A 26,157-nucleotide genomic window follows, 5' to 3' on the forward strand; every position below is an offset into this window, starting at 1 on the left:
CAGGAGCTGCCATGTTCATAATCCAACCAGGCCATGACACAGGGAGACCCCAGCTCTCCCAGGCCTTGGGATTTTCCTCACAGATTTCTTCAGTTAAGGATAAGAGAGATTTTAACTCCCTCTGCCCATCGTGTCAGTGAAAGTCAGGATGGTTTGACTTTTCACAGGGAAACCATTCCCACAACAAACAATTCCTGGCCTCTGCAGCGTCAGTCCCTTGGACCCCTCCAGATGTTCCCTTCATGTTCAGTTCATGGTATTGAAGCCCATTTTTGCCTTAAAATCCCAAAGTAAAGCCCACCTGCTGGCCCACGGAGAAGGCCTGGCTGTTGAACTGCTGGATGAACTCTGCAGCCATCTTGTCTGTGTCGTAGGGGTTGGAGTCGATGTTCTTCTTCTGCAGGAAGTCGATCTCAATGGTCATGGTGCCGATGCACTGCTTGGCCTTGTCAAAGGTGTACAAGGAGACTGGTAAAACAGAAAGGAACAGCACATTTCAGAGCAGCAGGGTGTCCCCATTGTATTGAACATTTGGCAATACATCATTGCAAAACTCTTCCCTTTAGAATGAGCACTGACTGTATTATTTCTGATCCATGTTCTACTACAAGGTCCTGAACACAGTAAAACTTCCACTGAAAATCCCTTTAAAAACTCTAATAAACCTTGAAAACAGCTCAACCACCACACAAGGTTTGGGGGATGAGGAGGATGAAAGCAAAGACATGCCGTGGTACCACACAGCTGTAACTACACCCAAGAGTCTGAAGGACACATCCTCAGAAAGCCCCAAACCAGCACTAAGAGCAGTCTTGCCCAAAAGGCAATGACAGGAGGCCATCACTGGTTTTCTGTGGCAACAGGTTGCCAAGCTCTTCTCCCAGTGAGGCAGCAGGAAGGTAAATTCCCTCCATGTTTAAGCTGTGAGGCCTCTGCAGCCCAGAATGAAGCACATCATCAGCTTCCCTTCGCCTCTGCTACTGAGGGAACAGCCCCTACCCCAGGGGTGTCCTTGGGCCTATTCTGACATTCCCACTACCTTCAGTAACACAAAACCAACTGCACGGTCCTTGAAAGGGGCAGAAAGTCGAGGGGTATGGAAGGTACTGCACAGTCACTGCCAACTGCACCTGAACCCACAGGTACAGCCCATCAGAAACAAGAGGCCACTCGGGGCTGCTGCTGCCAGAGGAAAGAGGATGGAAAGCAAAGAGCAGCATGGTTCCAATACCAGGGACACTTCTCAGCACAGCTGACCAGAGGGCAGGATCTCACCAACAGGCAGGCCCAGCAGGAGGGTGGGGATCCAGCCCCCAAACCAGGCTGCAGCAGAGGACAAGAAGCCAATGGTCCTCCAGAAGTCTGAGGATCTCAGAATGCTGAGAACAAAGTCTGCTGTGCTACAGAAGTCACTGGTAAGGATAAAGCAGCAGGAGGGGAATGAAGGAAAGGTGCTTCACTCAATCTATGATTTCCTGTCCAGCCTCTGGTAGCAGAAAGGTTCCAGAATGAACCTGCAGACCCTGGGAAGGTGGAACCTCAAAACAAGGCTCCAGCACACTCAAATACAGGACTTGTTCATGTGAAGAGAACAAAGAGAGCCAGTCCCTGGCTGAAGTTGTTACCAGAAGACACACACACAGGTCATCACAGCACACACACCAAACATCCTTCCTGGGATGAGAAAAGGCCACACAGAAATGAGCTGTCAAAGAAGGCTCTTCCAGGAAATAGGGATAAAGATAAAACACAAGCACCTCCTGAACTGAGGTCTATCTCCTGGTTGGAGTTCTTTCCAAAAGGGATATGGCAGCAGGGTTATCCCTTTGGTCCTGTAAGGGCACAGTAGGAGCTCCTCCCACCTTACAGTGATTTCCTTTTACATGCCAAACCTCCAGGCTTTGTCAACTAAAAGTTTCTGGAAAGAACAGCAGTCCCTGGTTTTGGTCACATCACAGGCCAATGCACACAAGCAGCTCTTACAGCCAGGACTGGCTGCAGGGGGTGACACAGAGCAGAACCCCTGCAGCCCATCAGCAGAGCACAGCACCAGCTCCAAGAGCCTGGAATGGCCCAGAGAGAGGCGGGATGGGAGGGCAGCAGGGACCTCCTGGTCTGGGAAGGCAGCCCTGGCTCCAGGTGTGCATCTCCAGTGGGAACATGGGAGCTGAGGGAGCTGAACTGCATGGAGGGTAGGACAGCCAATGCACCCGCAGCACTCAGGTAAAGCCCTTCCCACGGCACCGGGGCTCCAGGGCTCAGCATCACTGCTCCACTGACATTTAAAGCACAGTTCTCACATTATTTGGGGATCACAACCAAACAGAAGCCCTGGGAAATCACTGGGTTTGTGAACACTCCTCCCTACCTGCAGAATAACATCACAGTCCCTCCCACCCTGCAGGGAGTCAGATGACATTTAGTCACTCTGCACAGAATTACTGCATCATTTTTCCTAACACAGGCTCCCACAGAGTTGGGAAGTTTACAGCAAGGCCCAGGCCAGGTACACTCACAAACCTGCTCTAACAGCTAATGACACAGTATATTAGTGCTTCTTTCCTCTAATAAATTCAGGACTAAAAAGTATTGATCTATAAACCAGCTGGCATGTAATCAGCAACCACACAGGGGTGAGAAACAAAATAATTTATGGGTCTCCCCTCTATTATAGGTTATTCTTCAGTTAAAAAAAACCAAATCATAACAAAACTAGGTAGCAAAAAAATCATAGAATAGCAGAATCATTAAGGTTGGAAAAGACCTCTAAAATCATCAGGTCCAACCATCCACCAGCACCATCACCATGGTCACCACTAACCCATGTCCTCAAGTGCCACATCCACAGGTTCTCTGAACAGCTCCAGGGATAGGGACTCCACCACTGCCCTGAGCAGCCTGTTCCAAGGCTCTGCAGCCCTTTCCATGAAGAAATTTTCCCTAATATCCAATCTAAACCTCCCTTGGCACAACTTAAGGCCATTTCCTTTCATCCTGTCACTTGTTTCCTGGGAGAAGAGGCCAACTCCCATCTGGCTCCACCCTCCTTCTGGTATTTTTATGGAGCAATAAGGTCTGCCCTGTCCTCAGTCTCCTTTCCTCCAGGTTAAAATCCTGGCTTCCAAGCCCAGTGTGTGAGGCAGCCAGGGGTGTAGAGAGGCAAAGACCCACTGCAGCCTGTCACTCCAAACACACCAGGCTTCACACCCAAGCACTGATCCATGGACCTGCTGAGACCACAGGGACTGGGAAAACAAAGGGCCAGAAGCCAGCTTCCCTGACAGCACTCCCAGCCCCTGCTGCACTGCTCAGGCTCAATTCTCCTCACGGTGTGACACAGGATGCTCTGCCCACAACCCCCGGGGAGGGAATTCCCTGGAATCACTGTAACCAACTCCAGTGGCCTAATGAACTGTTTGCTCCACCTCAGAGACCAGGAGCCAGCCAACACCAGAGCGGGTTTCATCAGAGCCAGGGAAAGGAGGAGTTGCCTCCCCAGGAGCAGAGAGGTGACTCCAGGGGGTCCAAAGAACAGACATGATCCATTACCTTCACCTGCTGCTGCAAAGAACACAGAGACCCTCCTGGAACAAGGGGCTGACAGGAGTCTGCTCAATATTCCAGCAGCTACAGACAGATTCAACAGCTGCACCTGACAGTGATCCACTTGTTCCCAAAGCAGAAGGAACAGACAGTTCCCAAAGCAGGGTGACAGCACGAATGAGGGAAAGACAGAGCGAGCTGGTCTCCTCCAAACATTGGCCAAGGCTTGGGAGGCTCGATTAAGACTTGATATTGAAACACAAATCTTCCATTTGCACAATGGTATCCCTGTCCCTTCATCAAGACACAGAATATTCTCAGTTATTGGTGCAAACATCAGTGCTGTTCACAAAGCACAGCACTCCAGGGCTGCCTCTGGGCACTCCGGGCACTAAAACCTCCCCAGTCTCAAGATTAAAAGGCAGATGCCAAGAAATTCCCCAAGGACAGGAGCTGTCCTCTGTTAGCTGGTGACCCAGGAACAGACTATCCAGGACATGCTCAGTGTTCACATCTGCATGTGGACACTGCTGTCCCACATGGAGCCGTCTGGAGACACTGCCAAAACACTCCTCCAGGTTTTGGAAATGTTAAATGCAGAAAGCCTGCAGGCAGAAGAGCCCCTCTCTCACTCACGAGGGCCTCACCACCTGAGGAAGGGCTGGGGGTCTGAGATTTCCCAGTTTGGTTTCACTTCAGTATGAAAACATGAATTCGGCTTTTACAAACACGTCACAATCACACTGACAACTGACTTACCATCAATCTCCTGTCCAATGGAGAGTCCAGCCCATTTTCTCTGTGAAAACAAGACAAAAATGTCAGGAAGCCAGTCCTTCCACCCAGAGGCTGCCTCCTCACCCAGAGAAGCAGGATCCCCTGAGAACCTTCAGCAGCAGAATGGGATATCCCACAGACAAACTAACACAAAACAAGTCAAAACACGGGAGAATCTCTTTAAATAACTCTGACTTCAGTGGGTTGTTCCGTCCAACCTTCTTCCTCTTCCTGGTCTCCTCATCATCTTTAGCAGAGAATTCTGGTGCTGGACAGGGCTCTTGGCCCTTCTGCTCATTTCCTACCAAAGCTCAGGTGCTGAGCACACCACAGGCACCAGAAGAGCTCTTCCACACTCTGTGAGCATTTTAAAAGCTTACACATGTACAGCGGCTGCAGGGAATTGCTGCAATGTGCTTTAAGGTACAATATTACCTAAACCAAGAGAACTGGTAAGAGTGAAACTGTTCGAACTCTTTATGTCCCTCCAAATACCTGTAGATAGATTTGTGCCAATAGATTCGGTTCAGTAATTATGTGACACAACAATTCTTTACAATTCCAACAGTTCTGGCTTCACAGTTGCAAAAATGGTACTTTTGCAGTGGTTGCTGTGCATTCACAGCCCACATCCCAGGCTGTGCTGTGTTCAGGGTTTCTCAGGCATCAAACAGAGGCTCCAATCACAGACACATGTAATCATCACACACAGCTCTGGTGAGATCACATTAGAAATGTTGTACCTTATGATCACTCATATTTGCCTTTTCACCTGGAAGGAACAAGTCTGGGAGAAGGAATACAATGACCTTGCTTACAAAATGAACATTTCCTCCTTCACACTCTCTCCAATATCCTCAGAATATTGGGGAGGGACCCCCAAGAACCATCCAGTCCAGCCCCTGGCCCTGCACAGACACCCCAACAATCCCACCCTGTCCCTCACAGCATTGTCCAAACTCTCCTGGAGCTCTGGCAGCCTTGGGGTTCCCAAGGGGAGCTGCCATGGGGAGCCTGGTCAGTGCCAACCACCCTCTGGGGAAGATTAGTCAGGACCTCCTCTGTGGCAAGAGACACAGCTCAGCTCCTGTGTTCATTTGGGTTGTTTCTGCTACAAGTTTGTCATCGCTGCACAGCTCTTCATCTTTTAGGCTCTCAGTACACAACATTTGTCGTGGCTTTTGGTGCTGAGAGTCAAAATTATCACAGAGCAAACGTGGTAAAGAATGAATGTACAACAGACACGTTCTGGAGGCTTCAGAGCCTGTGCCCAGACGTCCCATCCATGAACACATACAGCAAATCCACGTTTGGTGTCACCCTGGCTGCAGCCATCCAAGGCTTTGGGAAATACTGGAAATCAAAACCCAGCATGAGGAAGACTCCAATGAGCAGGGGCTGAAGCACCTCTGCTATGGAGACAGGCTGAGGGAATGGGGGCTGTTCAACCTGGAGAAGAGAAGGTTCTGGAAAGATCTCATTGAGGCCTTTCAATACTTAAAGAGGGCTTAAAAAAAAGATGTGGATAGACTTTTTAGCAGGGCCTGTAGCAATAGGAAAAGGGGAAATGGTTTTAAATTAAAAGGGGGTGGATTCAGACATTTTATAGGGTGAAGGGGTAAAACTGTGGCACAGAAAGGTGGCAGATAACCCATCCTTGGAAACGTTCTGGTCAGGCTGGACAGGGCACCCTGGTCTAGTGGAAGGTGTCCCTGCACACTGCCGGGAGTTTGGACCAAACAGACTTTGAAGGTCCCTTCCAACCCAAACTGCTCCATGATCCCCTGAAATAAAGCACTGCCATAGCCACTTCTCCAAGGTGAGCACCAGGCTTCACCCCTCGGCACAGGAGCTTTCCTGGCTGTGCAACAACAACTGGAACCTACAAAAATCAATCCTAGACTTGAGGTTCATTTTTCTATTTAGAAGTTAATTGTATTAATTATTTATTCTAACCATCATTTAACATCTGATAATGACTTAACTAAGGAGGACGAGACTAGGGGTTTTGTTTTTTTTTTTATTTTATGCATATTCATCTAAAAATACCAACAATGACTGGATGTAGTCAATAAGACTTCTGGCAGGTCTTAAAAAGTGAAAAACAGAGTAAAGAAACCCTTTAAATTCAAGAGAAAACAGGAAACAATAAAAATTCACAAGGAAGGGCAGACATTGCTGTCTTCTTTTTCAAATAGTTTGTTTCTGGTGGGTTTTTAAAAGGTTAAATTGCACCTTTTCCAGTATCTGCATCTCACCGTGTGCTGAAAACAGACCAAAGAAACACAACCATGGTCGCTTCAGTTGTAGTAAAAGTCTGCTTGAACTTCTGCTGTCAGAGATCAAATGTGCAGGAATCACATTGACTCCAATCAGAACCTATGTTCAATCCTGATCCCAAAAGAGATTTTTCTTATTCCATAGCAAAGCAGGAAGTCAAACCACCCCTACCTGGGGCAGGCTGAAGGCGATGCTGCCAGGGACCACTGAGTGGTGGGTTCTCAGCGTGAAGATGTACTTGTGGTTGGGAGAGGTCTTCACTACAACATGTCTGGAAGAGAGGACAGTATTTTACTTTGATATATGCACCGGGAGATTTTGCATTGCTCAGAGCTGTGAGAATTCAAAAGGAACATCCAGTTTCTCTCTGGTGCTGTAAAGAAAAAAACAAAAGCATTAGAGCCACAGCACGACACAGTGAGACAGGAGTCCAGCACCTTCACTGCATAACGTGATCTCAAAGCCCAACCGCAAGACATTGTATCAATCATTACTATTTACATCCCCCCAGCAACCCTTTCCTTCAGCAACTGCTCTGTACCAGTGTGAGGGAACCAAACTATAACCACAAACGCCAAGGCTGCTACAGCTAAAAATCAACGCTGGTTTCACACCTCAGGCATTAACACCAAAGCACCAACATTTTAACCCAGTACAAGCACTATCCTCAACTGTGACTCCAACCAGAAACAGATGCAAAGCCCATACAGGGGTCTCAGTATATTGTTTAGAGAAGTTTGATCATAGAAAAAAAATGGAAGGAGTTTCTGTACAAAAAGCAAAATCACACAGACCTTGAGGCTGTTCCTCCTGATAACCAACTGAGAACATCTGAGTGCTGGAAAAACCAGCATCGGAGTGGCTGGAAAGTGGCCCAGCTGGAAAGGACCTGGGGGTGCTGCTGCTCAACAGCAGCTGAACATGAGCCCAAGCTGTGCCCAGGCGGGCAAGAAGGCCAATGGCCCCTGGCCTGGATTAGAAATAGTGTGGCCACAGGAGCAGGGCACTGATTGTCCCCCTGTGCTGGCACTGCTGAGGTCACACCTTGTGTGTGTCCAGTTCTGGGCCCCTCACAGCAAGGAGGACATGGAGGGGCTGGAGCGTGTCCAGGGAAGGGAACAGAGCTGGGAAGGGGCTGGAGCAGTAGGAGCAGCTGAGGGAGCTGGGGGGGCTCAGCCTGGAGCAAAGGAGGCTCAGGGGGGACCTTCTGGCTCTGCAACCCCCTGACAGGAGGGGGGAGCCAGGGGGGGGTCGGTCTCTGCTCCCAGGGAACAAGGGACAGGAGTAGAGGGAACGGCCTCAAACTGTGCCAGGGCAGGGTCAGGTTGGACATGAGGAGGGATTTCTTCATGGAAAGAGTGGTCAGGCACTGGAAGGGGCTGCCCAGGGAGTGGTGGAGTTTTTGTTTTGTTTTGTTTTTTTTTATTTTATGCATAAAATTGTATGCATCCCTGGAGGTGTCCAAGGAAGGACTGTCCCCCAGTGCTCTGGGCTGGGGGACAAGGTGGGGATCAGCCACAGGTTGGGCTGGATGCCCTTGGAGGTCTTTTCCAACCTCAGTGATTCTGTCATTCTGTGGTTCTATCCAAAGATCAGGAACACTGTTACAAAAGCAGCAGTGCCAGCAGTCAGGAGCAGCCCCAGCAGCAGCAGTGGCGTGTGCCTGTCTGTCACACTCACCATTTAAGCTGTCAGCAACAAAGATACTCCAAAGCTGCTTATGGCTCTCCTCAGACTCTGCCTGATAGCTCTTATCATGTGATAGGCAGCCTGCCTTTGGCAGGAGAGAGCAAACCCAAAGGAAGCTGGGATTTGTGTGCACTGGTGACAGGGGTGATGATGGAATCAGGTTCTACCTCATCCTCTTCTTCCCAGCTGCCTGCACTGGAAGCACCCTCGGGTTACACGGGCACCAGCTGTATGCACACCCCCCCTTCCCTGCCTCCTCCTCCAGCCCCAGGCACAAGTTCAGGAGCCTGTTAGAGGTGGGAAAGTTCCCTACAAATGTTACTGGGGAGAGCAAGGCATTTACTGGCACTGCACAGCAACCACGGAGGGTGTCTGGGGACTGGGAGACAGCAGATGTCACTCCTGTCTTCAAGCAGGAGGATCCAAGGAATTACAGGCTGGGCAGCCCCACCTCAGTCCCTGGGGAAGTGATGGAGTAACTAATCCTGGGAGCCAAACATATTAAAGCCCTGGGAGTCACTTCCAGCTTGGATTTAGGAATAGTCAGCATGGATTTACAGTGGAAAATCCAGCCTTACCAATATGGTGAACCGGTGAGCTTGAGGCTGAAGGGAGAGCTGGAGATGTTGTTCATCCCAACACGAGCAACCTTCTCGCACTGCCCAGCACAGCCACCCTCACAGACACTGCTGGGATACAGCTGTCACTGGGTGTGCAATTCCAGAGGCAGGAGGTCACTGGGGGTGTGCCCACCCCAGGAGTCCAAAACTATTTAACCCCCCCATTCCTGAGCAGCTCAGGGACAGAGCCCTCAGCCAGACACACCCAGTGGTGCTGTTGGTCAGAGGGACCTCGGCAGGTCCCATCGAGTTCAACGGAGCAAATGGAAAGTCCTCCACCTGAGGGGGACAATCCCACGCACCAGTACGGGCTGGGGGACAGCTGGGGGTGAAGAAGACCTGGGACCTCTGTGGACAGTGAGCTCAACAGGAGACAGCAGCACATCCCTGCAGCAAAGGTGGGTACCATCACCTCTGGGGGTATCAGACAGGAACAGGTTGCACTGGCACAGGTTGCCCAGAGAAGCTGTGGCTGCCCCATCCCTGGAAGTGTCCAAGGCCAGGTTGGACAGGGCTTGGAGCAACCTGGGACAGTGGAAGATGTCCCTGCCCAGGGCAGAGGGTTGGAACAAAATGATCCTCAAGATCCCTTGCAACCCAAACCATCCTGTGATTCCGTGACTAGGGAGAGCACTGGCAGCAAGGACAGGTAGGTGATCCTTCCCAGCTGGAATGCTGCTCCAAGGACTGCTCATTTTAAAATGAGCAGTGGATAAAACAGAGAACTGTCCAGGAAGCCAGGACCAAAAGCAGGAGGGTTCCAGCAGGAGTAATCCAAATTAGTACCACCACGCTGGGTGTGACGCTGCAGAGTGTGAGAGAAACATGTCCATAGGCAACACACAGGTTCCAGCTCTGCCACTGGGATAGTCCACCACAAAATACACCTGATTACAACCAACACCCTGCTGGAAGCAGCTCATCAGACAGGAAAAGACCCAAGATTAAAGCTTCTTAAGCCTGGGATGGATCCTGAGCACTGCACACAACAGTGACTTCAACATGCAGAGATTCAGTGTCTCTGCAGGAAGAAATAAACTCCACCAGGCTGGGCTTCAATTCAAAACAGAAAAATGCAAGAAAATAAGGACACCTGGTAAAAATACTGCAGGGGGAAGGGAATATCAACAAGGATCTTGTACAAATTAAAATTACTGTATTGGAGCATATAATTCACCAACAACATTTCCAGCCACGCAGAAAGACAGCAGAGCCTGAGAGCAGGTAAAGAGATGCCAGGAAGGAAAATAAAAAGAAAAGGAAAAATAGGAAAAAAAAAATCAGCTTTCTGAAAGAAAATACTGGGAAAGGTCAAATCCTGACAGATTCTGTGAGAAAAATCTGCAAAAGGCACAGGAACAACCACATGTCTTCCCAAAGACAGCAGGAGCAGGCAGCTTCCACCAGGCTGGAAGCAACCTAAGTATTACAAATGTTCAAAATAAGGCAACAGCAGAAAAACTAAATGCATTTTCCTATATTGATGTTCACCAGGAAGGAGCTCAGAGACACATAGGGGAAATCTCAACCTCATTAAGAGCTTCAGCTCATAAATGAACAAAAGGAACAACGAATGACCAGGGCCAGGCAGGTCCCAAGAGCTCTCCCAGGTGAAACCGCTGCGTTATTCCATGTGTAAAGCCTTGCCTGGAACGGTGAGAACCAAAGTGTGTGACGCCAGCCCTTAGGAAGGACTCCAGGCCAGGCTCAGGCAACTGCTGGTACATTTGCTGGCCAGGCTGAGCCAACCAACAGACATTAACCTGGGCGTGCATCAGTTTTTATGCACACAGGAGGAGGGAGGGGATGACTCAGGTGTCTGGCAGAGGTGCCAGCAAGCACCTGATCCCTACAGGCAGATATTCCTCTGGTGCATGTCAGGAAACCTACTGCCATTATTCAGCAAGGCTCCTCAAGGGCTCCTCAGACAACTACACTGGCATGAGATAGGAGGGATGGTGTTCCCATGGAAAAGGCAGGGATAAAAGGCGAGAACAATTAGTCAGTTCTCAACACAAACAAGAAAACTGCCATTGAGCCAACCTGCCCTGACTGTTGTCCCCTCCCTGCCTGGGTGTGCTCAGCACCTGTTTCTCTCTTCAAACTACCCCAGGAGTCCGCAAGGTAAAAGCAGGTCATGGGAACTCAAGACAGTGCAAGTCCCCAAAATCCAGAGCATGGCCTCCCATGAACTCCTGCAGCACCAAACAGTGACTCATTCCTGCCCAGCTCACAGGGTGTGCAAAATGGAGCACCAAAAGATGGAGAGCAGCATCCTGGGGCTAAACCAGCTCCAAGGTCAGACTGCACACCCGAGCAGCAATGGGCAGTGTCAGAGCGGAGCCCTGGGTGGGACTGTCCCCAAGGCCACTGTGTGCAGGCAGTGGTGGGCAGGGACATGAGGTACAGCCACTGCAGGGCTGGCTGGGGCTGGTTCCAGGGATCTGCAATGCAGCACTGACTCCAGCCTTCACCAGGAGCTTCCCTGTGCTCTGCAAAGCAATTTACAGCATCTGCTCCCACCAAGCACAGGCTGTGCCCACGGGAGCTCTCAGTGCTGCAAACGAACAGCTCTCAGGAGGATGAGCCCGGCCAGAACCACGGCCAGCTGCTCACCCAGCACACCTCGGGGCACTGCTTCCTGCAAACCTCCCCAAGTGCCACGGCAGAGGGCTCTGGGAGCAAAAGGAACACGGCCACTGCTGCAGGTCTGGCAGCTGGGTCCCTCCAGGACACCCAGACTGGAGGAAATTAAGGTTTGTATAATGCATGAGGTACAATGCTCAGTGCAGGTATTTTCGTAACTCAATTACTCTGGAAAAAAATCTACCAGGGGAAAACCACCATTTGAACAGACCAGGACATTTCCCTGTCCAAATACACACTTTCACCTGCTTCTAGCTCTAAAAGTTCTGCTCATTTGGGGTTTCTGGGGTGGTGAGTTTGATCTGTTTTGGCATTTTATACTCAAGTTGGGCTCGTGAAATCACACTTCAGTTCATGCCTCAAGAGCCAGGACAGGTCCCAGGGCAGCAGAGCTGAGTGACAGCACAGAGAGGCAGGTCCTAAACACATCCCTGCATTCCCACAGTTCAGCACCACTGTGCCCTCCACCCTCAGCAGAGTTCACCTGGGGCAGGTATTTTATCTGAGTGGATCATTCAGTATCTCCTTTAACATTTTTTCCCATTTTTCAAACCGTCTCCTGCCTTGTGCTGCATGTGATACTCCCTTCCTGCAATTAATTACTCCTGTCTACAACCTACATCCTGAATTCTGGGAGAACCTCCCTAAAGCTGCACCAAAGCACAGAAACCAAACCTGTTAATTGGCTGCTTTGAATACAAAACCCTCCTGTGTGGGCTGAGCTGAAAAATTCATCTGTTTTCTGCCTTTCTCACAGAAGTAAAACCCAGAGTCAGGTTCTGTCAGCCACCCCAGAGCTGTAATTAAAGAATCCAACTTGTTGTGCCCACACTCGGGCTGCTTTTCCCTTTTGTCCTGGTGCATGAAAACCCTGAGAACAAGAGGGAGTTCTCCTGACTCTGCTCAGCACTCCCATATGATGTGACAGTGAAAAGATGCCCCGAGTAACACAAGTAAATGACAAAAATGTTTTTGAAATAGTTCAAATATTCCAACTGTGTAATAGGAAGAACAGCAAAACCAAAATAAACAAGAAAGATCACAAAAAGGCCTGAAGTCCTTCATTAAAACAGTGATCCTGTGTTAGTTAAGCAGATGCAGTTCCAAAGGAAGAAATGCTTCAGAGAAACAGTCAGACTTATTTTAGCACCTCCCATTCTGAGAAAGAGCCACGTTTAAAATTTTAGTCTCTAAAGACACAGGAGTTTTGTTAAATAACCTCCTGTATTCACCCTCCCAAATCTGAAATGCCACTCCCCCTCCACCCAAACTTTGACAACAATTCCTTTGGGGTTCAAAGTTGCCAGAGCAGCAGTGACACTTACTGCCCAGACTGGAAGTCCTTCTCGTTCACCACAGCACAGTTGGTCAAGGACAGCTCATCTGTGGGACATCTTGCTGCTTGCATAGGCTGGGAGAGAGAGACAGGGGAAAAAGTCAAAACAAATTCTGTTTTTCTTGTGCTAAGCCAAGCCTCAAGACTTCTGTCAATCCACAAAGCACAAAACAGGTCTCATGAGTCCTGGCACACTCAGAGTCCATTGGTACCAACAAGCTCCTCTCCCTCTTCCAGGTTTCTCCCAACATTTCTGTGTCACAGGTACTTCCATCCCAAAGCTCTGCACTGTGGGAGTACCCTGGATTTTCTACCCTACCTATAGAAAAATCCTTTAAAATCCCCCAGGAACAGGCCTGCCAGGCAAATGCTGTACCCCTGACAGTGAACCCTGGTGCTCATGAAGATTCCCTGGGCGCTGCCACGAGGCAGCAGGTACCAGCATTCCCTGGAAGGTGTTTCTTGCCCAGTAACAGGACACTGGGATATTCTGAAAGCTGCTAAGGGGAGCTGGAGCCAGAGCAGCTCCCCTACAGCCCTGGGTAACCCTATAGCACAGTGTGACCTTCCTGCTTCCCTGCCATCACCCAGAACACTGGGATTTGAGCACATCTATTCTGGATGTACACCTTCACACAGGGCAGTACTGAGGGTCCACAGGAAGGTTTAACCTCAGCTAGCTGCTGTCCAACCCCAGAATCCCTTTATATCACCTCTCAAAAGAAATATCACAGAATATCATGATGCAAATATTTTCAACTTTATAGGAAACATCCCAGATCCATAAAACACAGAAGAAAATTAAGTTAAACAGCCAGTTCCAGCCTATCACTAAAAAAAATTACTGCAACAAATTTGGTGGGGGGGTCCTCCCCCTTTCTTTTGTTTTTTAAATTCAAAGGACCAATCCTATTTCAATGGTCTGTTCATTTTTGTCCCTTCCACTATTACTCATGAATCAGCAGCTAAAAACCCAAAGCCCAGCACTCCCAGCCCCATCCCCATCATGAGGCAGGATGGATCATACACAGGGAGCTCAGCAGAGGAACCTCAGCCCCACCCTGCACCTCCCTCAGCCCGTCTGCTTCTGCAGATTATTCCAGAAAACAATGGCTGAGCAATGAAGATTGGGAACAAAATGCCTCCAGAACTGAGGAGAAGGATGGCAAACGCAAGATGTTGCTACCCTTAGCTATGGACTGAATAAATTTAATTTGGGGAAAAGCTAAACTTGCCCACAGGGTGTCATTTTCAGAATTAAAGCACAACTACCTCTACCAGATACAAATTTACAGGCAGTGCAACAGGAACTATTTGACAGTGTCAACCCATTGCCAAAAGCAATCCAGGATGGATTTTTCTCTTAAGACACCCTTAAATCCCAGCACAAGTGCAGGAAACACACAGATCCCAACACGCACATGCAGATCATTTCCCAAGGGTTATTGTCCTGCTCTGCCTTCCTCCCCCAGCCCCTCTGGGCCAAGGATCAGCGAAAATCTCTCCAGAGTGGCCTGCAGCCAGTCTGCCCCAGGGCTCACATCAACTTTTTATGTCACAGTGGGATTTGTCCCAAGTCCTTGCTATTTAGAACAGGACCAATTCATTACTTCTTCTGAATAATGCTCAACTGCCCTTGACGGATGTGACAGCACAAAAGGATTTCATTTTCAGCCCTGAAACAGATTTATCTACCTGAACGTGAAGTGCAATAAGAGACTCAAATGTTCCTCTAATAAAATATACATCAGTGGATTTCTGAGGCCCACAGCCTGCCTGCTGAGCCTCATTGGCTTGAGCACCTCACACAAAATACTCATTTTATCACCTCTCCTCCCATCTGCAGGGAGAGTCTGGTGAAGGACATACCCGGATAAAACGCATTAGGAGGGATATTTTTGGAGAAAACAGAGCATAGAGGTCCTGGATTAAACCCTTTTACAGCACTAGTCCTCAACTGCATTTTTAATCCTCAGTGACAAACTGCTTCCTACACCAAGCTGCCACTGTCCTGTAGCATTCCTGGGCTCCCCTGCAGCATTCCTGTCTGCAGCTGGGAACACTTTGCTTCAGGAAAAGCACAGACCCCACGGGATGCATTTCAAATCCAGCAAGCTCTGCAGGAGGATGGATGATGGCAAAGCACCCTTGGGTGTCTGACACGTGGAATAAGGTGATGCAGCATCAGGACCGACCGTGCCAGCCTTCCCAGGGCTCATCCTCCTGCCAGGGTTCTGGCAGGAGCCCAGTTCTCCCTGGCAATGACCAGCATTTCAGATGGCAATTCTACTCCCAGCTCTCCAGCTCCTCGACTCTGAAGATCTTCAGCACATTATCAATATTCTGAACAGGTTTGAACATCAGACAGAGGGGCATCACTCCCAGGTGTGAGGTTCCACAAAAAGGGACACCTTGAAGAAATTTGGACATGGAAGAGGTGAGGATTAAACTGGAAAGCTCCCAGGCAGGAGGGAGCAACACACTGTTCTGGGGAGATGCAGGGGCTTCCTCTTCCCTGCCCTCCCCAGAAAGCTCAGATCCCACAAACTGCTGCTCACAAGGACATGGACAGGGCTGCTCCTGAGGAATTTTTCCTGGCATAAAAGCAGCAGTCCAGGCCTGTAACATATGGCTGGCATATGCCAGTGGGGGCACTGTTAGGAACACTTTAAGCTCTTGCATTTTGGTTCCAGCCTCCCAGGACACCAGCACCAGGACTCCTGGAACCTGCCCCTCTCCACCATCCAGCACTCACTGCCTGCATTCACACCTCAGCTCAGGGAACAGAGGCAGCAAGGTGAGTATTTCCAGGAAATCTCAAAGTATAGTTACACCAGCTGATTTTGAGCAAGCTGGCAGGTTACTGCTGGCAACTGGGCAAGGCACAGGTCTAACAAAGCAGAGAGCAGCTCCCACAGGTGACAGCAGATGCTACCTGCTGCAGTCCCCCTCGAGCTGGAGGTGACCCACATACACCCTCACAGGTTGCCATTATATTAGTGTCCACAATAAAGATAAATCAGCTTTAAAGAAGACAAATTAGGCTTAAATTAGGCAAAAGAATGTTCCCTGCTTCGGGTATTGTGGTTTCTGAAAGCAGTGACTCCAAGGACAGAGAAGTCCCAGGGAGGTGCCTGCACACCTGAGGCAGTGCCTTCCTTCGAAAGCACCCCCTGCTCCAGCACCAGCACCCACCATCAGCCTCCCAGCACCCACAATAAACCCAGCAGAGCCTGCTCCAACATTCCTCCTGTTTGCCAAGACAAAAACAAGCCCACATGATGCACTGATAAGTCTCACTCTGGGAGACAAAGGTGAAGGACCCCACCTTCGGGGTTGTGACAAAGCAGGAGCGTGTCCTCGACTGCTCCACTGCTGAGCTACTGCTCAGCAGGAAAACCCAGCCCCAGGAGGCTCAGTGACACTGGCATATTTTATTTTTACAAAGAAAAGTTGCCCCAAAGAACAAACAGCTTCATAATAGAAACAATCACCACAATATCTGATCTTTCAGAGATTTTTCCCAAAGCTGCATGGATTCCTGCTTTCCTCCACAAAAAATACAAAACTACTTCCTTCTCAGAATCACAGAATAGTTGGGGATGGAAGGGCCCTCTGGAGACCATCCAGTCCAACTCCCCTGCCAAGGAATGTGCCCAGGTGGGTTTGGCATGTCTTCATGACTTCCCTGGGCAGCTGTTCCGGTGCTCTGCCACCTCCATGGAAAGAAGTTCTTCTCATGTTGAGGTGGAACTTGTGTTTTAGTTTATGGCCATGCTCTCACATGTTAGGAGAGCTCAGCCCAGAAGGCAATGCTGTTATTTGGATATTTTCATACACACATAAACCACACCTTTTGTGAGCTGTGAATTCACCTCTTGTGAATCCTTTAGGCTGACAACAGAGAAAGCCAAGAAAAACCATGTTTCCCATCACCCAGACCCTGCTGCAGACAAGGTGGTAGTACATGACAGAAGTGACAGAAATGCACTGTACCTGCCAGCTGTTACTGAGAAGAGCTAAAACACTGAAGAGATGCTCTTCATTTGAAACAACTGAACTCCTTGCACTTCCTAATGCTGCCCAAGAGATCATGAAACAGCCTCTAAAGGCCAGGCAGGTTTTGTTCCATGCACTGTTTCCATGTGGTTTGTACAAATACTGTAAAGTGTTGTATTTTAAAATTTTCCTTTGTGTAAAACACAGGCACAGACACATCCCCAGGTGTGCAGAGATGGAACTTCTGTCACCCAGGAGTTGGCAGACGAGTGTTAGAACATGAGACATCTCTGGGTACCAGACACCTTCATTTCCCCTGCAGAGCCTCCTGCCAGCTGCACACAGAGTGGGATCCCTGCTCCCAAAGGCATCCAAGCTTTTCTTTAACTGGTGGGCAGCAAAGTCACTCCAAGCCCAGACTCCATCACCCCGAGAGGGCAAGGAAGAACTCGTGCAGGTGCTGTTCCTGGGAAGCAGGGTCAGTCCAGACTGCTGCAGGCTCTGTGGAACCAGGGCTGGCTTGAAGTCAAACACTCACCACTACAGGTCTGCAAATAAAATTGAGTTTGAGTGCTGAAAGGAAGAATTATGATGTTAAAGGAGCTTTGAAGATAAACAGGGACTGAGATGATGATTCACAGACCCCACACATTACCCAGGACTATGATCCTGATGGAAAGCAGGCACACACAGAGTGACACAGACTGTGCCTAAAGATCCGAGGGATCACAGGATCCCAGATGACCACAACACCTCTGGGCTGCACACAGGGGACAACCAGCAGCACCAGAGATGAGCTGCAGAGCTGGGACAGCAATGGGAGGACACAAACCAAGCTCCTTGCACAGGGAGCCTGAGGACTGTGCTCTCTACATGCACATACACACCACGGGGCTGAGTAACAGCTCTGTATTAAAGGACAGAAAAAATGGGTGTAAAGCAACAGTAATGCCTGGACAGCTCCTGGAGGGCAGGTAAGAACAGAAGGAAGCTGCTCTGTGACAGTCCACAGTGGGAAACAGTAAAGACAAAACCAAAATTCCCCTAAAGAACAACTCAGCGGTATTTAAGAAAGGAATAACAAGGTATTGCCTCCATCAGAGACCAGACTCAGCAACAGGAGCTGTCCTAAATGCTGTGGTTCTAAAATGTAAAAAAAAAAAAAAAAAACCCAAACTTAAAAAACTTAACTAAGGAAGCTTACTAGCTTGCAGAAGGTTTAGAGAAGGTTTTTCTGGACATCTTAAAAAAATATTGACTAAAGCTTCCCCAGCCACAAGAAGAGTTCAGACACCTACAAAGAACTGTTTGGAACAGCAGGCCTGGCCAGACAGGTCTTTCCAGACCTGCAATTGCTGTGCTGGCAGGATAAGCTGCTGTCTCTGGAACGAGGAGCCCAACTCCCTGCTCAGGCCTGGCTGTTCCACCAGCTCCATCTGACCTCTATTTGCTTTGCTGAAAGCTTTTATTCTCTTCAGGAAGGAGCTTCGTTCTCTCACTAACAAGCTCATAAATACCAATTTTCTCCTCCTGATAAAGAGGAATACATTAGGAAGGCTAAAAATCTCAGAATAATTTACATTTTGTCAAAGCCAGGGACCTCTGACCGAGCCGACACCAAGGAAGCCTCATTAGGGTCCAGAGGAGGAGGAGAGATGAGATCCATCCCCCCTGCCCACGCCCACCGGGACCCGCCCACGCCGTGAATCATCTCCCCGTGATCTGCCAGCAACACAAACCCAAACAGCTGAAAACCAGAGAGAGGGGAGAGCTCCCATCCCCCCCTCCTGCATCACCCAGGGCTGGGAACGAAACCGGGAACGTTCTTCCTGCGCTGTCTGTGCCTGTGGCACCGGGAACATCCTCCTCTGGGAACAGAGCTCTGCCCCAGCACAGCAGGGCAGGGGGGGCAGCAGGAGACACCAGACTCCTCATGGCCACTCTTTAGCCACCACATACACCCCACACCTTCCCAGTTTCTCTGTGTGAGAGCAGCTCCCCCGTGGGCCTGGGCAGCAATCCGGAAATTACTTCTGTCCTGGCACTTGACACCCACTTTATCAGGGCAGCCATGAAAGGATATTGGTTTTCAGGGAGGCAGCTGCTGCTTCCCTTTGTTTGCAAAGCTCACATGAACTCAGATGTGCAAGGGCAGCTCTGTCACTGCAGCACTATTTACCTGGTGCAGTGAGGAAGGTGCTCACACCTTTGGGAACTGGGCTCTGCTATCCTTTATTTGACAACTTTATCAGAAAGACAATTTACAGCTCCAAGCCAAAGGGTTCCAAGAGTTTGCCTGATTAACAGAGAAACAAGAGTGTAAAGGAGGGTTTCTACAAGCTACTGTTGTGGCAGAGCATCCCTAATCAAACACACGGGTTGCTCTGCCCCAGGATGTCCTTCTCCAGCCCAGCTCTTTCCAACATGGTCAGCCAGTGGATCTCGGGAAATACACCTGTACCTGAGCTGCTGTGCCACGGAACCAGGGGGCTGTTCCCCCACAGCTCAGCCTGAACAGCAGCTCCACCTTCCCTTTAAGCAATAATGACCCAAGAGAGGTGCATTTGTAATTAACCCATCCATTTGTGGAGTGGATGTTGCCTCATGTTCCTTAAGCGAGCCAGGATGACCAACAATTTAATCACAGGGAATTGCTACTTGTTGTGTTTCATCTAAAGCTCTTAAAAAATGCCAAGGGAATGAACCCCCAGCAGCCACTCTAAGTGTCAGCCTGGAAAGCAGGTCAGGACACCTCATGGATGCAAATTTCTTCTCATTTATTTAGCAAAGTTACCCAACAGCAACAAGGTTAAAAATATCCCTGTAAACTTGGAATGTGCCTTGTGAACACCCAGGCTGCTGCTGTCCCTGAGTATTTACAGCTCACCCCAGCACTGACACCTGGCACTGAACTCCCCAGGACTGACTGATGTACCAAACATACCCAGTCATGAGCAATTTGTGTTCAAGACGCTAAAGCTTGTAAATATTTCTGTATTTTCTACAGACAAAGCACATGACACAACCCCAGGGCAGTAATTACTCCAGATCTTTTAATAGAAGGTCATTGCTTTATTGTACCCCAGGAGACCAGAGAGACATGGTAAATCTCTTTGTGCTGCAAACCTTTGCCCTCCCTGGAGGGAGGCTCTGCCAGCATGGGAAGGAGCACAGCAGTGGGGCAGCAGCGCCTGAGGAATCAGATCCAGCCTCGGTTTTACGAGCAGGACCAGGAGCAGTTGGCTCAAACACAGTTACAGGGCACTGCATCGGAAGCTTCTCCACCAATTTTAGCAACTGTATTCCTTGTTTGAATGCTTCTGTTCACAGACCTTCTCCAACACAGCTCTCCAACTCCTGGAGATCAAAAAAAACCTCCTGAAAATGGTCAATATGGGAACTTTGTCACTCAATTCTGGTCTCTGCCCTGATGCCTCCTCAGAGCATCATGCAGAACCTCATACTGCCAAAACCAAGGTCACTGTCCCTGCTCAGGGCTGTCACTGCTCCAGCTCTCCCTAAAGCTCATCCCCTCTCACACCTGGACACAGCCACCACCTCCTGGATCAAAAAAGGATCCCAGCGTGACCAGAGGACCTACATTTTAGTTTTCATGTAAACAAAGGAATCAATGATGATTTCAGTGCAATGAAACTATGTCCTGCCTGGTGGGTATTGCAGTAAAGTAGAATATATAAAACAGTCACTACTTTCCAGGGACTGGTTTTCTGTAGACTCAAACAGATCTGATTTTATGGCAGAGGTTCCCCCCAGATTCATAGTCAGGGCTTCTCCTGAGCCACAGGGTCTTGTCCTGAATGACCTTTGTGCTCTGAGGCACAGGACACAGAACAGGAGAGGAAGAGAGAAGACCTTGCAGTGCTATGGGGGAAAATAAAGGTAAAAAAGAAATACTTAAGAAATTCCCACTTGAAATGATCCTCAAAAGGATTCTCTGATTTCTTACAGATTTTTTTCTCTACTAAAAAAAATCTGAACTAAATTTAATTATTCTGGCCTGTCCTCATAAGTAAAGAGGTACCAGCACCCCCAAAACTGGGGATGGGGAGGCAGAACAGACATCTCCCTACTGCACTGACTTTTTAAGCACAAGCTGTGGACACGCTGCTTCTGCAAGACCAAGACAGGCAACAAATTAATCAGAGATGACAGGGTCAGATATCCTGTTCCCACAAACATTCACATGGTCACAGTTATCAGCATTTTATTTTAAATAATTTTAGATTTTTTAAATTCTAATAATCTGTGTGATTCTATTCCAATTCAGCAAGGGCTTTCCAAAGGCAGGAGCCCTGCAAGAAGGTCACAAGTCCATTTGAGATGATTTCACAAGACAAGTACGAGGTTGCAGAAGTGATCTCAGAAACAGAGACTGAGATTGAGTTATCTCCCATTTCCCTAAGACATTGCTACAAATCTACTTCTCCATATTACACATTAGGAAACACTAAAAAAAGCTAAGTGATGCTGGCAGGCTCAGTACAGGCTGCGAGAAGGAACCAAGTTGATTCACAAACGTTTCTCCAGTTGCCTGACGACGCCTGCAGCTCTGAGGGCTGCTTCCATATGTTATCAGAAACCAGACATTACAGCTTTAACCCGTAAACATAAACCCCAACCCTCATCATTTCAAAGTCTCTACCAAGCTATCCAAGCTAAAACTGTACCGTTTGGGTTTTAAACACTTCTAAATAATTTAAGCAAACGATAAGCCAAATGTTATTTATTGTATAGTGCTGGTTCAGGTATATTATATATATTAGAAGTTAGGAAGGAATTCCTCCCTGTGAGGGTGGGGAGGCCCTGGCACAGGTTGCCCAGAGAAGCCGTGACTGCCCCAGCCCTGGAAGTGCCCAAGGCCAGGTTGGACGGGGCTTGGAGCAACCTGGGCTGGTGGAAGGTGTCCCTGCCCATGGAATGGATGGGCTTTAAGGTCCTTCCCACCCAAACCATTCCATGATTCTGTGATGACTGCAGGAGCACAGGAGAGCAGGGTTAGCCCAGCAATGCCTTCAGCAGCCTGGAATACTGAGGGACATGGTCTGTCCTTCACTGCCTTCCCACTCCTGTTACACTCTAATAGTTGATATCAACAGATCTCAGGAACCCCTTCTGCTCAGTCTCAGGCTCTCCAGAGGAGCTACAGCCCTGCTCTGCAGGGTGAGGCAACATCCAGTAGGGAAAGCAAAACCATTTCCAACCCAGTGCAATGGGAATATGAGAAGAAAATAGGGCAGTGTGTGCCATGACTGGGCTAAAGGCAACACCGCTCCAAACGAGCCATAAAGAGCAGAGAAAGGAAATTGGAAGTGTTAAACTGATGATACCCTATAAACCAGCCACTATTTCTAGTCCTCATCAACTGTTACACAAGCTCAGCTATCGCAGATCTGACATTCCTTAAAGGAAACCACGGCAGTGTCTCTGGTGGGGGATGCACACTGCACAGGAGTGCTCAGCACACACAGCTGCCCCGGGGAGCAGCAGCCCTGCCCCATCTGCCAGAGGGACCTGCACCACAGGGATCCCTGTCCCACAACAGCCTCCTGCTGGATCCACAGCCTGACACTGGCTGGAACCAGGCACAGAAGTCATCCGGCCTTTTCACGTCCCTCTGGGAACTAATTTCTAACGAGGTTCAAATCAATTAGTTACAGACAGTACCAGTGAACTTCCAGGGGTCCAGTTGGTACAAGGGATCAGTAATCAACCACAGACACAGCAGCTTCCCAACATTCCCCCTCCTGCAGCAGACTCTGGCTGATGCCCTGGCAAGCCTCCCTGCTCTGCCTGTGTGCCTAATGATTCCCATGCAGAGAGATCCAGAATAAATTATTACAGAAACAGCCATTATTTCTAATCATCATAAACTGTTTTTCCTGTAAACTTCAATCACTGCTAATCACCGTCTCTTCCTTGCCATGGAGAAACCCAGTGCAATTAGGGGAGCAGAGCAACACACCTGAAACAGCACCACAATTAATCACATTTGGCTTATCACTCCCCTAAATTATTCCAAATGTTACTGCAAGTTTAAATATTTTGTCTCTCTGGTACATGAGGAGAGCCATTCATTTCTCCCTGTGAAAGTGTACGTGCACAAATCGAACACCCCAGTCCAGTAAAAGGGATTAAGCTCTAAATCACATTTGCAAGACAGATTTGCAGGGCAGGAGGAGTCACTGAAGCTCCTGAACAGGTTCAAGCACCTGTTAGAAATGCTGATAACAGAAGAGCATCAGTGCTCCAGCATCAGCCTCACCTGTTGTGCACAGAGATCTCACACACCCCCACCCTCCCACCGCCTGTTCCTTATTTACACACAGCTCCAGGGGCACATCCGAAGGGATGCTGCTGCCTGCTCTCCCTGACTCCTCACCCTTCCCAGGGGCCAGCTGGAGGGAGCAGGCAACTCCTCTGGTAGCTCCCACCAACAGCTTTAACATTCCAAAGGATCAGATCCAGCTCAGAGAATGAGATGGAAAATTCAGGTTAAGAACTCTCTTCCCGGTGTTAAATAACCTGATAATTCTGCAACAACTGCATCTGTAGGTAAATCAAGAAAACACTGAATAGCAAGAAGCTTCCTGGTAACACAAGCAGAGCATCACCCATCAAACTGCCACATTAGGAGGCAAGTGAACACCAATCTTTCCCTTAAATCTGCATAAATCCCTCTTTCCTCCACCAGTCTTCCAAGCTGGCCAAATAAAGGCACATTTTCTCAGGTTTTTAGTAGCACCAAAGCTCATAGCAGCAGGAAAAGTTGAAGCTGATCCTTCTCCTTCCTCCCCACACCCCCAGTCACCAGTGCCAGCACTCAGTACATGAAGACTCCTGAACCCACCCAGAGAGTGTTCTCTGGTGACACAGCACGGCTGGGAGGGCTCAGGGGAGCAGGGCACGGCAGCACCACTGCAGCCAGGCAGCTCTGGGCTTCAGGGACTCTCAGAACTGTGTGCAGTGTGGCTTAAATGATCTGACCACTGACCAGAGCTCTGGGTGCCCACTGGGGCCACACAAAGCTAAAAACAGCACTCAGGGCACACACATTTCCCTGGGCTGGTGCAAAGGATGAGACAAAGAAAAAGGTGCAAGGGAAAAAGTGAGACCAGGAATGTGGAGCAGGGACAGAAGAGAAGCTCTTAACAAGAGACAGACCACAAAACATGATTTTTTTCCCAATTACTCAGCACATTTCAGGGGTGGCTCTGGAGCACCTGTGATGCACAGCACGTCCCTGGGCCACACTTCTCACCCCTGCTCTGCACCACAGCCCTGCACCAGCTGCCCTCCATCCATCACCCAAACACGGCACAAAAACACTTGGAAAAACGATTCTCCAAGATTTCCATCACTGAATTATTTGGCCAAGAGACAAGATTCCAGCTGGAGGCAGGCACCAATGAAAAATGTGACTTTCCCAAGCTGATATCCAGCAAAGCATGACTGAGCTCCTGGCAAAGGGCAGAGCAATCCAAACACATCCTGCAGCACCTGGACACCTGCAACAGAGGGGATGGACAGGGCACCACAGGAAGAGATTTCACAGACAAGGCTGGGCCTTCACATTTTAAGGCCCCTCTGGCCACTTGCTGATGTGATCTGTGACCAATAAGGATTTTTTTAGTTTTTAAATAAATATAGAACAAAACTACTGCACAACCCTTGAGGTGTTTTCACCCAACACAATGTGGACCCACATCATAGAACTGTGCCTGCCTGGCCCCCACAGGGCAGAGGAGCAAATCTCCCCATATCCCACAGCACCCAGGGGTCACTAGGGCCTCACAGCACCCTCGGGGCACCCCAGAATCCATCCACACACCCCATCCTCACAAAGGCTCCTCAGGGAATTCCACAACCCTGCCCAACATCCCAGAGCACCAAGGGGTCACGCAGCCCCCTCACAGCATCCCTAGAGGCCCCTGCCCCACAGGCCACAGGGAGAGGGGTCACCACAGCCCCAGAGCACCCCAGGGCACCCTAAATCCTGAGAGCAGCACCCAGACACCACAAGGGCTTCACTGCACTCTCGGGGGACCCCACGATCCTGCCCCACACCCCCTTAGGAAAGGGGTCACCCCAAGCTCAGGGTGCCCCGAGGAAGCCCTAAACACTCACCCCACAGCACCCAGGGGTTACCAGAAACTCACAGCACCCCAGAACACCCCAGAATCCTGCCCTGCATCCCACAGGGCCACTGCAACCACACGGCACCCTTAGGGAACCCCAAATCCTGCCTCATGCACACAGGGACAGGGGTCACCCTGGTCCCACAGCGCTCCTGAGGGATCCCCCCGGTCCAGTGCCCACACCTCACATCCCCAAGGGGCCACCCCGACCTCGCAGCAGCCCTGGGAGACCCCAAACCCTGCCCCCAGGGAGAGGGGTGACCGCTGAGGGAACCCACAGCCCTGTCCCACACGCCACATCACCAAAGGGCTCCACACCTCAGCCTCAGGGGAAAACACAGCGACAGGGGTCACATCACCCCGAGCCCCCCATACGGCCAAGGGGGTCCCCACACCCTCAGAGGACCCTCAGAGGACCCTCAGAGCCCCCCACACCGCCGACGGGAAGGGTCGCCACAGCCGCACAGCACCCCCAGGAGACTCGGCGGGGCCGAGCGGCCACGCGGCAGCGGGGCTGCGATAAGCCCCCGGAGCCGCAGGGGGAGGAGGAGCGCGGCAGGGGCACGGGGCCGGTCCGTGCCCCTCACACTCACCCGCCCCGCCATGTTGCCGCAGCGCCGACCGAGAGCCCTCCCCGCGGCCGCCAGGGGGCGGTGCAGCGCAGGCGCGCGGGAATGAGGGGCGGGGCCACGGGCAAGAGGCCGCGCCCACTGCGCGGTCAACAGTCTTTCATTGGCTGTTTAGCCCATCGCTCACAGTGACTGACAGCAGTGCCTTCACATTGGGCTGGCGGCGCGGGGCGGGGCGTGCTGCCATCATGAGTCAGCGGGAGCGCTGAGGGGATTGGTCGGTGGGGCAGGGTGGGCGGGGCCGCGGAGAGTGGGCGGTGCCTTGGGCTCCCGGGAGTTCCGCGTGGGACCGGGATGGGATCGGGATGGGGACGTGGGATGGGGCTGGTATAGGGCACGGGATGGGACATGGGATGGGAACGGGATTGGACACTGAATGGGATAAGGATGGGACCGGGATGGGGCACGGGATGGGATCGGGATGGGACACGAGTGTGCCCGAACGGATGGCAATCTGGAGGGGCCACGGTGGGGCCAGGTTG

At 50.2% G+C, this 26,157-nt stretch overlaps 1 protein-coding gene across 2 annotated transcripts in view; it reads right to left on the reverse strand.

Annotated features, from left to right (window-relative positions):
• NSF (N-ethylmaleimide sensitive factor, vesicle fusing ATPase) overlaps positions 1-25,713 on the reverse strand; it is a 71,304-nt gene extending 45,591 nt beyond the window's left edge. For both annotated transcript variants that reach the window (XM_032711187.1, XM_032711189.1), the window contains exons 1-5: positions 25,640-25,713; positions 12,881-12,966; positions 6,772-6,871; positions 4,303-4,342; positions 302-468 (exon numbers count right to left, since the gene is read on the reverse strand). In XM_032711187.1, the coding sequence (XP_032567078.1) occupies positions 302-468; positions 4,303-4,342; positions 6,772-6,871; positions 12,881-12,966; positions 25,640-25,651 (405 nt within the window). In that variant the 5' untranslated portion in view covers positions 25,652-25,713. The remainder of the gene's footprint in view (positions 1-301; positions 469-4,302; positions 4,343-6,771; positions 6,872-12,880; positions 12,967-25,639) is intronic.
• Between the last annotated feature and the right edge of the window lie 444 nt (positions 25,714-26,157).

Source organism: Chiroxiphia lanceolata, chromosome 26 (assembly GCF_009829145.1).
Source record: "Chiroxiphia lanceolata isolate bChiLan1 chromosome 26, bChiLan1.pri, whole genome shotgun sequence".
NCBI classification, from domain to species: domain Eukaryota; kingdom Metazoa; phylum Chordata; class Aves; order Passeriformes; family Pipridae; genus Chiroxiphia; species Chiroxiphia lanceolata.